This window comes from Chlorocebus sabaeus, chromosome X (assembly GCF_047675955.1).
Source record: "Chlorocebus sabaeus isolate Y175 chromosome X, mChlSab1.0.hap1, whole genome shotgun sequence".
Classification (NCBI taxonomy): Eukaryota; Metazoa; Chordata; class Mammalia; order Primates; family Cercopithecidae; genus Chlorocebus; species Chlorocebus sabaeus.
In genome coordinates this window covers 29,550,889-29,564,095 of record NC_132933.1, presented here as the reverse complement: position 1 = coordinate 29,564,095, position 13,207 = coordinate 29,550,889, and the positions used below count along the sequence as shown (strand labels likewise).

Below are 13,207 nucleotides of genomic sequence, written 5' to 3'. Positions count from 1 at the left end.
TGTAGAATGAAGAATGGTACCAAGTTTATACATTATTTCATGTTTGAGAATGAATACCTTGGGGCATTGCAATATAGAGCAAAGTAGGGGATTTGGAGTTAGAAAACCTGAGTTTGAGTCCTGACCCTGCATGTTTTGGTAGTGTGTAACATATTGTACAAGTCACTTAATGTTGCTGAAAATTTTTAAAAAAAATTGTGAAATTTGCAGTTAGTAAAGCATTATGCAAATATATATACTTCTCAGCTTTAGAATCTTAGGAAAATACTAAACATTGATTTCTCTTAAGATTTTTAAATATAGAAAGTTGGATTCTGTTTCTGTGTTAAATATGTAAATTATTTGTGGCAGTTAGTGAGAAACCTTGGATTATAGCATGCTTTCCTCTTTTTTTTTTTAAATAGGCGTTCACTATTCTGTGTGATATTTTGATGATCTTCAGCCATCAGATTATGTCAGGAGGGCGTGACATGTTAGAGCCGTTAGTTTACACCCCTGATTCTTCATTGCAGTCTGAGTTGCTCAGCTTTATTTTGGATCATGTCTTCATTGAACAGGATGATGATAATAATAGTGCAGGTAATTTTATTGCCATCTTTTTATTAAATCTGTGTGTCCACCATAAAATCAAACTTAAGTAACAATGATGTACATTGGTGCACTAGAATATATTTTATCCTTAAAAACGTGAAACACAGGTATATATTCCAGTGCACTAGAATATATTTTATCCTTAAAAACGTGAAACACAGGTATATATTCCAGCACATTTATGTTCATTTTTTGTACTGTTGTGAAGAAAATGTGATGTTGCAGAGTATAGGCTCTCAAGTCAGATCTCTGCTTCTCACTAGCACTGAGCATGTTTTCTAATTTCTGACTACCTCATAAAACTGTTAAAAATCAAGCCAAATGACTAGTACAGTGCCTGGACATACAGCAGGTACTCAATAAAATTTACTCCCTCTTGCCCTTATTTATTGGTAATACCAGTATGCAGATAATTTGGGAAGAATCAAGTATTTATGTTACTTTTTGTTGTGTACTTGTATACCATAGGTTTTTTTTTAATTTTGGGAGTATTAATGTGATTTCTGAATGTTAGAAAAATGTTTGAAACTGCTATGTAAAAGTCTGGGGCAGTATAGAATGTTCACAGGAAAAGAATCAAACCAGCCTCACCTAGTGTTAAGTTACTCTTCACACCCTAATTGTTTACACACCCTAATTGCCTACTTGAGCATGAGGTCATGGAAAAGATGTGATATTTGGTGGCGTCTTTCTGGGTTTGTTTTTAGTTTGAAGGTATATTTTTTGTTTATTTTTTAGAAACAGAGTCTCACTCTGTTGTCTAGCCTGGAGTACAGTAGCATTATGATAGCTCACTGCACCCTCAAACTCTGACCAAAGCAATCCTCCCACCTTAGCCTCCTGAGTAGCTAGGACTACAGGTGGTGTGCCACCGTGCTTGGCTAATTTTTTGTAGACATGGAGTCTTGATATGTTGCCCAGGCTGGTCTTGAACTCCTGACCTCAAGTGATCCTCTTGCCTTGGCCTCCCAAAGTGTGAAGTTATACTTAAAGGAAAATACAACATCAACATGTGTATATCCATACTGATGTATCACTGCATATCAGGGTGTAAATAGGTAATTCTGTATACGGCATGTAGCTTATTTTTAGCAATAGAGAGCTTTGTGCTCACATACTAAAAACTTACTCTGAACACAAATGAGAAACCCAGAGTTGCCCAAACAGTTGTCAGAATCCATGTAGTGAAGGTTATATACTTTGAGTTTTTCATCTGTTACTCTAAGCTATTGGCTTAGTTATGCTTTTATTCATAATATTGACATTTATTGGTCAGCAGGCAGTTTACTAGATGGTATGGATATGAAAAGATGAAACAAGGTCTCATCCTTCAAGAATTAAATTCAGGTTGAAAAGAACCAAGTAATTATAGTGCAAATTATTTTATTATTTTTTTTTTTTTTTTGAGGTGGAGTCTCGCTCTGCCACCCAGGCTGGAGTGCAGTGGCACAATCTTGGCTCACTGCAACCTCCGCCTCCCAAGTTCAAATGGCTTTCCTGCCTTAGCCTCCCAAGTAGCTGGGAGGCTACTCGTGTCAACCACCACGCCCAGCTAATTTTTCTTTTTTTTTTTCTTCTTCTTCTTTTTTAAAAAATTTATTGTTTTATGTAATGTTATGTTATGTTATTTTAGTAGAGACAGAGTTTCACCATGTTGGCCAGGCTGGTCTTGAACTCCTGACCTCAGGCGATCTGCCCGCCTCGGCCTCCCAAAGTACTGGGATTACAGGTGTGAGCCACTGTGCCTGGCCTATAGTGCAATTTTTGACAAGTAATGGAGACATGTACAAAGTGTTTTGGGCATGTAGAGTAAGTTCTCACTGATCTGCAGGTATTGAAGCATCTTTTGAGAAGCTAACATCTGAAATTAATCCAAAAGGTGAATAGGACTTTATAAAACGTCTTTTTTTTTTTTTTAAACTTCTAAAACGTCTATGAGAAAGCACAATTGGATTCTAAAACCTGATACAAAATAAGTTTTGGTACATAACCCTTTTGTTAATTTGGGGCTGCCTTAGCTTCATTTAGTCCATGGGGAATTGAATTAGAGTACGCTTGCCAAAACTCTTGACCACCTAGGAGCTTCCTAGAATTACCCACAGCATCTTATCTCCTTGGACTTTGTGTGTGTGTGGCGGGGGTGGTCTCACTCTGTCACCCAGGTTGTGGTGTGGACTCCATATAGCTCATCGCAGCCTAAATCTCCCAGGTACAAATGATTCTCCCACCTCAGTCTCTGGAGTAGCTGGGACTCAAGCGTGTGCCACTCTGCCTGGCTAATTTATTTAATTTTTAGTAGAGATGAGGTCTCGCTGTGTAGCCCAGGGTGGTTTCCAGCCCTGGGCTCAAGCAGTCCTCTCATCTTGGCTTCTCAACGTGCTGGGATTACAGATGTGAGCTACTGCACCTGGCACTATTTTCACTTTTAAAATGAAGTGCATTCTAGTCCAATGGAAGAGTAGAAAATATAACAGATTTTTACATAACCATTCTATCAGTCTTTGTCAAATTTAGCTGTATTTGTTTTAGTTTTTTTTAAAGAAATAAAAGCACAGTTACAAAAGAAGCCCTCATTTGTATTCCTCCCTTATCCCGTTATCCTCCCCTTTTCCCTAGAGATAACTGCTACCCCAAATTTGTTGTTTATTACACCTTTGCATTTCGGTTTTATTTTACTAAGAATTTGTATCTGTTAAAAATACATAGTTCATTTATTCTTGCTAACTTCCATGTAAATGATATTATGTTGAACCTTTTGCAATTTGCCTTTTGTCTTCTTTTTAAAATATGAAATGAGATCTTGCTATATTGCCCAGGCTGGCCTCAACCTCCTAGCCTCAAACAGTACTGTTGCCTCAGCCTCCTCAGTATCTGGGATTATAGGCACACACCACTGCACCCAGTGCAATTTTCTTTTTTGAATTTACATTCCTGAGATAAAACAGTGTTGACATGTGGCTAGAATTCATTCATTCTGACCAATATTATATGATACAAGTTAACAACAGTTTATCCATTTTCTTATTTTTAGACATTTAGGTTATTTCTACTTTTTCCTCAATTAAAATAGTGTTACAACAAATATTTCAATGCTTAGCTTCTTGAGCACATGTGTAGTTCTTTTCTAGTGTATACCTGAATGGAATTGCTAGATTATATAGTGTGTGTGCATCTTGCCAAAGTGGTTGTAGTATTTTACCCTCCTTTCAGCGGCATATGATAGTTTCCATTGTTACTCATCCTCACCTAACATCTGGTATTGTAGACCCTTGCATATTGTATTTGTTAGCCCACATCAGATTAGAAAGGGAGAGTAAAATAGGGAATGCTCCTAGAGGCATTTCATTGACAGTACATAATAATAATGGCAGCTGACACTTAATGAAAGGCCCAGTGTGTTAGGTACTTCTTTGCATTCCTTAATATCCACAAGAGAAAAAGTTGGCTAATTATTGACAAGCAGTTAGTGGAGGAAAATAAAAATCAGGACTTAAAAACTTTTAATATCATAGGATAGTTTAGTCTTTAGAGGGAAAATGTCTATATGTCATTGGAAACAATGTCATGTAGAAATTGTCCATTATAGTGACAGAGCTATTAAGAAAAGGTTACTTTATGTATTCAGTGTAATGATATGTCTTAGGTGTCTAAGCAAATAGTGTTGCATCTTGGGACATATATTTGAGATATAACTTTCTCTGATGGTCTGTCTTAAACAAATTCTTACTCTTAAAATTTGGTTTTAGTTTACTAGAAGTTATCAAAGATTACCAGAGACAAGATGAAAAATTAATTAAATGAAAGAACATTCTTACTATACATAAAATAGTTTTTGATATTGAGAACCTTATGTTGGAGCTGATAGGATATGTGCAGACTGTTCACCAGAGGAATTATAAATGGCTAATAAACATAAACAATTTTAACTTCATTTAACATGGGATAGTGTTGTTGTTGTTGTTTTTTTAGACGGAGTTTCACTCTTGTTGCTCAGTCTGGAGTGCAGTGGCGTGATCTTGGCTCGCTGCAACCTCCACCTCCTGGGTTCAAGCGATTCTCCTGCCTCAGCCTCCCAACTAGTTGGGAGTACAGGCGCGTGCTACCACACCCAGCTGATTTTTGTATTTTTAGTAGAGATGGGGTTTCACCATTTTGGCCAAGATGGTCTCGAACTCCTGACCTCAGATGATCCACCTGCCTTGGCCTCCCAAAGTGCTGGGATTATAGGAGTGAGCCACTGCGCCCGGCCCGGGATAGTGTTTTTTTTTTTTTTAACAAGTAATTTCATTTGTAAAATCTCTCCAGAGGGAAAAATTTTTTTATGTAGCTTTTTTTTTTAAATATAAAAAGCTTCATCCAGTTTTATTTACAGTATCCAATAAGTAAAAACAATTATTTGGCATTACTTGGAGGCTGCAGTGGGGCTTCCCTGACTCTGAATTTGGAAATAAGTTTGTCTTCTTGAGAATTGAATGTCAAGATTTCACATAATGGATCAGAGTAGAAATATGCAAGATTATTTTAAAAAGACAAAATGGTTTCTGGGGCCTGTCTAGCAGAATATATGTACAAAGGAGGACTCTTATAGCCAGATTTTTGGGGTTTGAAGTAAGTGGGATCATCCTCGTAAGGGATAGGAGAAATTCTGAGGTTGGCAGTGTTCAGGAATCTAGGAGCCTTAACTAACAGACATTGAATGTGCAGATTTTGTTAACAAACTATCCTGCTAGGGAAGTAGATGAATGTTAGGTAAGTTTAGCCTGACTTCACTAGGTGAATGTAGAATACGAACAAATAGAGTGATTCAATTCCATTTGTTCTGATCATTATTTGATGTCACAAAAATGTAGTCTATTGGAATAAATTATGAATGTTTATAATTTTAATTTTAATGTTTTTCCCTTTTCAAATTCTCTTACAAAAGCATGTTTTATAGTGAGAATTAAAAAAATACATGGTTGAAATAAAATACAAGATTGCTTAATGTTTGGGACTTTTTCTGCAGATGGTCAGCAAGAGGATGAAGCCAGTAAAATTGAAGCTCTGCACAAGAGAAGAAATTTACTTGCAGCATTTTGTAAGCTAATTGTATATACTGTGGTGGAGATGAATACAGCGGCAGATATCTTCAAACAGTATATGAAGGTAAAGTTGAAAATGGATAGCAAGATAGTTTTAAAATGCAACACTGGTTTTTATACATGGCTGCCATTGAATTATTTAAGTGGTAAATTACATTTCTAGTGTAAAAGAGTTGTATTTTAAAATATTTAATGTTTTCAGTAACATTTCCTTATACCTCTACTCCAATTAATGGACATTTTGGGTTTATTATGTTCATTTGCATTTGGAATATTAGAGATGGCCTCTTAATTTGTCACTATCAGAAATAGCATTTATGATTCAGTTTAAGATAATAGGATGGCATCCTCCTCTGCTTGATGTAGCATTAAAAAGAATTTCAGGAGTCAGAAAACTTGGGTGGTAGTTTTGGCTTGGTTACTATGCATTTTGCAACCTTGAATAACTCCAAACATTTTGCATCCTGACTACCTTTATCTGTTCCACTGTGATTGTTAAGGTTCCCACCTTTGGTTCTCAAAGTCTGACTTGATTCACCATAGGTTATTCATAATTTTCATAACTGTATGTGAGGTTTTGTAAGTTAAAAGTAATAATAAACAGGATATTGTTGATTATACTAAGAGAATGTGACTAAATATGGTAAGATAGCTTTAAAAATCCTTCCTCAACTAAAATCTAATTATAAATGTAAACTTTTTAAAGCCTTTGCTTTCAATAAATAAAATATGTAATGTATTAAAACTTAGTTAATCCTCTCTGGAATATTTTGCTACTTGAACTCTAATATCATTGAAAATTATTTTGGAACTTAAATCATTTGGGATGATAATTACCAGTTTTTGTTTTGTTTTGTTTTGTTTTTAAACTAAGGTTGTTTATGAAGTTATTTAACAAATTTTAAAGTTTTAGGTATTCTAAAGTCACTTATTTGTCATAGGGACATGGTTATTCTGTTATCTTTGATAATTGTTATTGTACGTGTTTGAAACACAATCTTAAATTAGGAAAAAATTTCATGTGCCATGTGTATTGTAAATGTCATACTTACAATACTTTTTCTTTTAAAAGTTGTTTATATGCTTTCCTTTTAAAAGTTGTTTATAGACTGTTAGATTCTAGAAGCCAAATTAATAAAGTTTTAAACTGCTCATGGCCTGTACCCAGTATCAATGAATTAGTTATAAGTATAACTGAGATTATATTTATTGTTTTACAAAAAGAATTTTGTTTGTATATTTTGTGTTACTTCTGAAAATCTGCATAACCTAAGTGTTCTTTTAGTCACTATACCTTCTTTATTTTAAACCAAGTCTGGAGCTGAATTTGATTAGATCTTAACGGTTTTGTATATATGATTTTACTGAAGTTAGGAATTGTATGCTTAGAAATGATCTTTAGGTTTCAGTAACATTCTTTCCTGCCTTCAAAGGCATAATTTTGGCCAAATACATACTTTGTGACGTGTTTACATGACTAACCTAAAATTAGTCTTATTGTCCAGTGGTTTTAAGAGATAAAGCTCTAATTTGTACAAATTTATTTTCAGTATTATAATGACTATGGAGATATCATCAAAGAAACAATGAGTAAAACAAGGCAGATAGACAAAATTCAGTGTGCTAAGACCCTTATTCTCAGTCTGCAACAGGTAAGCATTAAGAGTACCAACTTTAGCTAACACAATTAACACCTAATAGCAAACTAAGGTAGCAGTTGAAATTGGGCAAAGGGTGCAATAGACAATTTATAAAAGTAGAAATACAAGAGAGTGCAAGTGAGATTATTTTTTTGCTTTCAAACTGTCAAGATTGGCAAAACCTATAGGTGTCTGAGGTATGGAAGAAATATAGATGTGGTAGGCAATTGGGCAATTTATGTAAAAATTTATAATGTGTATGCCATTTGAGGCAGCAGTTCTACTTTTTAAATCTACTCTTTTATCCAAGGTGATAAAAAGACAAGTTTGCAAAAGTTGATATACAAAGTTATATATTGCAACATTGTTTACAGCAAGTAAGACATAATCTAAAAGTCTATCAGGATATTAGATAAATTTACTGTATAGTACATTTCTGCAATGACTATTGTACAGCATTTAAAATTAGTGTAGATCTATATTCGTTAATGTATAAAGAGCTTCATAATCACAAAATATATTAACAGTGGTTAACTTGCTTTGGTAGATTTCATGTTGAATTCTACTTTTTTCTCTGTATATTTCCAAACTTATTTTTGTGAGCATATATTAATTTTATAACTAAAACACAATAGTTTTGGCCAGGCGCGGTGGCTCATGCCTGTAATCCCAGTGCTTTGGGAGGCCGAGGTGGGCGGATCACCTGAGGTCAGGAATTCGAGACCAGCCTGGCCAACATGGGGATACCCCATATCTACTAAAAAAACAAAAATTAGCTGGGCACGGTGGTGTGCACCTATAATCCCAGCCACTTGGGAGACTGAGACACGAGACTTGCTTGAACCTGGTAGGTGGAGGTTTCAGTGAGCCAAGATCGTGCCACTGCACTCCTGCCTGGGTGACACAGTGAGACTCTGTCTCAAAACAAACAAACAAACAAACAAAAAAACCATTAGTTTTCATTTTGGCAGTGTTGAGGCAGTTTAGGTAAAATTATTCACTTAGTATGCTTTTGTCTTTGGAGACAAAATTTGCATGCAAAAGATAACCCATTCCAACTTAATGAACTTTCTTTTAAGAAATACAGTTAGGAATGTTCTTAATTTTATTTGAGAATTTGAATTTTCTCTATTAAAATTAACAAAATGTAGGCTGGGTGTAGTGGCTGATGCCTGTAATCCCAGCACTTTGGGAGGCCAAGGTAGGGAATTGCTTGAGCCCAGGAGTTCAAGACCAACCTGGGCAACATAGCAAGAGCCCATCTCTACAGAAAATGAAGAAAGAAAAATAAATAAAATTTAAAAGGTAGAAAGATGGCATTTAAAAAATAACTTTTACTATAAAGTAATAGCTGCTAGCTGTAGAAAGTTTAGAAAATATAAAAAGGAACACATGCAGATTATCCTTAATATTTTCACTTTACAATAACCTTTTTATTTTTTAATGGCCTTGTTACTCTTTTTTATGCCTACATGAAATCTGATTTTTTAACAAAAATTAAATTGTGCATTCCATTTTGTAAGACTGCATTTTAATACTAATAAACAATGAACACATTTATGCCATTAAATAATTTCCTCAGCACCTTTTTTTTTTTTTTTTTGGAGCAGGAGAGGTTCATTTATTTTTTTTCTAGATTTTTGTGAAGGTATAATTGAAAAGTAAGAATTCTGTATACTTAATGGTGTACAGCATGTTTTGATATGTATGCATTGTGAAATGATTAAATTTAGCTAATTAACATAAACATTACATCACATACTTACTTCCTTGTGTTAAGAACATTGAAGACCAACTGTCCTAGCAGTTTTTAGACAATAAAACAGTACGTTACTCTTAACTATGGTCACCATGCTATACAATAGATCTTCAGAACTTACTTATCCTGTCCTACTGAAACGTTGTTCCCTTTGACCAAAGTCTCAGCCTCCCCCAACCCCCAGTCCCTGACAACCACCTTTCTATTCTCTGCTTTTATGAATGCAGATATTTCCTCAACATTTGGATTTCATTTTCTCTGGGTGTATACCCAGAAGTCTTCCTCACTTTAAAAAGTTGACACATGGCCAGGTGTGGTGGCTAACGTCTGTAATCCAAGCGCTTTGGGAGGCCAAGGCGGGCAGATCACGAGGTCAGGAGTTCGAAAGCAGCCTGGCCAATATGGTGAAACCCCGTCTCTACTACAAAAATTAGCTGGGCTTGGTGGCACACGCCTGTAATCGCAGCTACTCAGGAGGCTGAGGCAGGAGAATCACTTGAACCCGGGAGGTGGAGGTTGTAGTGAGCCAAGATCATGCCACTGCACTCTAGCCTGGGTGATAGAGCGAGACTCTGTCTCAAAAAAAAAAAAAAAAGTTGACACATAATTGTACACATTTATGGGGTATACATAGTGATGTTTTGACACAGTGTATAGTTAACCAAAGCAGGATGATTAGCATATCCATTTTGACGACTATATAATATTCCATTTTGTAGATGGACCACAATTTAACCAAAGTCTCCTTGTTTATGCTGAGGGTTTTTTTTTTTTTTTTAAAACAAGTTTTGCTGTTATAAATAGCACTAAAACATTTTTGTACATAGTATTGTGCATAAATATTATTTCTTTTGGTTCAAGTCCTATAATTAGAATTGCTTTGTCAAAGAAGATTAAAATTCTTAAGCTTTCGCTATTTCATGTTAAGAGTTTTTGATGTGAAGATTCACCACTGAAACGTAAATAACAGAGCATGGTTGCCTAATAATTTGCTGAGGGTTTTTTTCTTTATATTTTTATATGCTGTGTTAATATCCAATTAATACCAGCAGAATAGCATTCTGCCAAAACTAACCTAAAGAGTTTCTGATGTTAATAACAACCTCCAGTTTAAATATATGAAGTACTACACTTTTGGTCATTTGTATCATGTTTTAGTGTTTTACAATAAAATACAGTGCCTCATTTATTGAACACCTGTATTTTAAATGAAAATGTAATATTTTAAAGATGTTAATCTCCAGGTATTAAGAACTTTAACGTGCTTTCTTTCTTTCCAAACAGCTTTTTAATGAAATGATACAAGAAAATGGCTATAATTTTGATAGATCATCCTCTACATTTAGTGGCATAAAAGAACTTGCTCGACGTTTTGCTTTAACTTTTGGACTTGATCAGTTGAAAACAAGAGAAGCCATTGCCATGCTACACAAGTAATTTCCAGATATTTTATTCAGTTCTCATATTTTTTAGTCATGAAACTTTTTTTTAGAATCTAGCACTTTCATTTGGAATAACTAAATTTATGCTTTATTCTAAATCTCTACCCTATCTCCTTTCTTAATTTTAAAGAACCAGTTACAGTGCTATCTCAATTAACAAATGAGTTGGGCCAGGCTTGGTGTTCATGCCTGTAATCCCAGCACTTTGGGAGGCTGAGGCAGGCGGATCACTTGAGGCCAGTAGTTTGAGAATAGCCTGGCCAACATGGTGAAACCTGTCTCTACTAAAAATAGAAAAATTAGCTGGGAGTGGTGGTGTGCACCTCTAGTCCCAGCTACTCGGGTATGAGAATGGCTCAAATCTTGGAGGCAGAGGTTGCAGTGAGCCGAAATTGCGCCACTACACTCCAGCCTGGGTGACAGAGCGAGAGTCTGTCTCAAAAACAACAGCAAAATGAGTTAGGATTAAAACTCCGTTTATTAAACCTTTGTTTAAATTTAAACCATACAAAGTCTATAAATTATGTGAATCAAAGCAGCATAAATTCATCAAGCATTACACATCTTTTATCAACTTTTGTCATGATCTCATTGTCAGATAGAGAAATCTTTGAGGTTTGATTCCTTTGTCTCAAGTTTTTTCTTTGGTTCTGCACTCTTACTTTGTAGTGACCTTTTCCCATTTTTTGATCCACAGCCTTCTTTCCATCTGCATATTTTGTTCCCCTTATCAAAATTGGAAGTCATTTTATTTTATACTGGGCATGTAATTTAGTGATCAATTGCACTTTTAAAGTATGGATACATTTTAGACCTTTAACATAACCAACATTTGTGTATTAAAACCCTTTATCTGTTACCTGTGGGTTAAAGAACCTTGCTTTTAGAGTCTTGGACTCTCCTTCATCCTCTTGCTCATTTAGTTATAAAAGTGTTAACTGTCTCTGAGGAAAATTTGCTGCTCTTGTTTAAGTTTTGCCTATACTCCCTCAACTTAATTATTATTATTTTGTTTTTTGTAGAGACAGGGTCTCACCATGTTCACCAGGCTGGTCTTGAACCCCTGGCCTCAAGAGATCCTCCCACTTAAGCCACCGAAAGCATTAGGATTATAGGCATGAACCACCACACCTGGCTTCCTCCCTCAACAACTTTCACTTTGTTCTAAAACTGAAGTTTATTTTTATGCCTGTTAATCCATTAGATGGTAATTGTACATAATATTTAAGGACTACCTATATATTATTTTCAGAAATAATGTCTTTTTTTTTCATGTAATATCCTTCCTTCGTTTCCTCCTTGATTCTATCTGGATTGTTTTTTACTCAGTTATATATTTGATAGAGTAATAATGTTGGGTTGTTATTTTGATGAATAGAGGTATTTATCGTCACATAAATGTAGTTAAAATGGGCCTTACATGGAGTTTAATTTTAAACTTTACTCTTGAATTGTTCATTACGGATATTTGTGAATTATTTTTTAACGTTTTATATGTTAGAGTAGGTCTCCTTTATGTCTTGAAAAATACAGATAATGTATTGATCATTATGTGAGAGAATTTATGTTATTTTCTATGGAAAAAGGTACCGATTAAAGAATGTAGATATACCAGACCATGTTCAGACTGAAAGCTAAGTGGGGTGTGTGTGTGTGTGTGTGTATGTGTATTGTTTTAAAGAAAGTAACAGTAACATAAAATGTTAATATATCTGCACTCTTTACAACCTCCTTGTTTTCTGTTCCTCAAATTAAAAGCTTGGCGAAGGAAGTAGCGAGTGAAATTTTCTAAGTTATTGACTTTTTTATTATAGTCCCTCAAATGTTTATTTCAATTATTTCTTTTTTCTTTGCAGAGATGGCATAGAATTTGCTTTTAAAGAGCCTAATCCGCAAGGGGAGAGCCATCCACCTTTAAATTTGGCATTTCTTGATATTCTGAGTGAATTTTCTTCTAAACTACTCCGACAAGACAAAAGAACAGTGTATGTATTTGCTGGAAATGTCCTATTTAATTTCATTTTGGGATTCTTAAGGGCAATTGTTATACTTGGTTTCTCTCCTTTCTACTCACACACAGAATTGTAGGATTGCATTAATACACGAAGAAGTTTATACTTCAGCAACTTTATAATTTAAGGATTATAACTATGTTTTATGCATAATAAATACTCTATTTTAATATTGTGAGTTTTCCTCCAGTATAGTTGTAGCTTTTGAGGTATAATTTGAATACTTTATGTATTATTTAAGAGACTGGACTCACTATGTTGCCCAGACTGGCTTTGAACTCCTGGGCTTAAGTGGTTTTCCTGCCTTAATCTGAGTAGCTGGGGCTATAGGCATGAACCACTGTGCCTGGCTGCTTTTTGTGTTCTTATTTGCATTTGTGCCTTAACCCAACTAAGGAGGGAGCATTTGAAAAACAATAATAAAGGCAATCCATCGGGAACATCCTTTAATTCTCAAACAGGGCACTTTTCTGGTTTAGTCTCCTATAATGGTGACTTACAAAAGAGCTCCCAAAATGGATTTAAATTCTCAAAAATCTTCTACCTTTCCCCATGACTTTGAGGTGTAAAAGGGCAGAAGCATACGGATACCTCATATTGTAAATAATCTTGTCTGAAAACCCACTAGTATTTTGCTTTTAAAGACTATAGACTTTATATGAAATTCTAAAGCAGACAAAAC

The 13,207-nt window shown here is 34.9% G+C and overlaps 1 protein-coding gene across 13 annotated transcripts in view; it reads left to right on the top strand.

The window, feature by feature from the left end:
- The window catches only part of STAG2 (STAG2 cohesin complex component), a 137,781-nt gene that overhangs the window by 107,113 nt on the left and 17,461 nt on the right, over positions 1–13,207 (top strand). For all 13 annotated transcript variants that reach the window (XM_073013414.1, XM_008019492.3, XM_073013417.1 and 10 more), the window contains 5 exons: positions 405–579; positions 5,597–5,736; positions 7,223–7,324; positions 10,356–10,504; positions 12,370–12,498. In XM_073013414.1, coding sequence (XP_072869515.1) covers positions 405–579; positions 5,597–5,736; positions 7,223–7,324; positions 10,356–10,504; positions 12,370–12,498 — 695 coding nt within the window. The remainder of the gene's footprint in view (positions 1–404; positions 580–5,596; positions 5,737–7,222; positions 7,325–10,355; positions 10,505–12,369; positions 12,499–13,207) is intronic.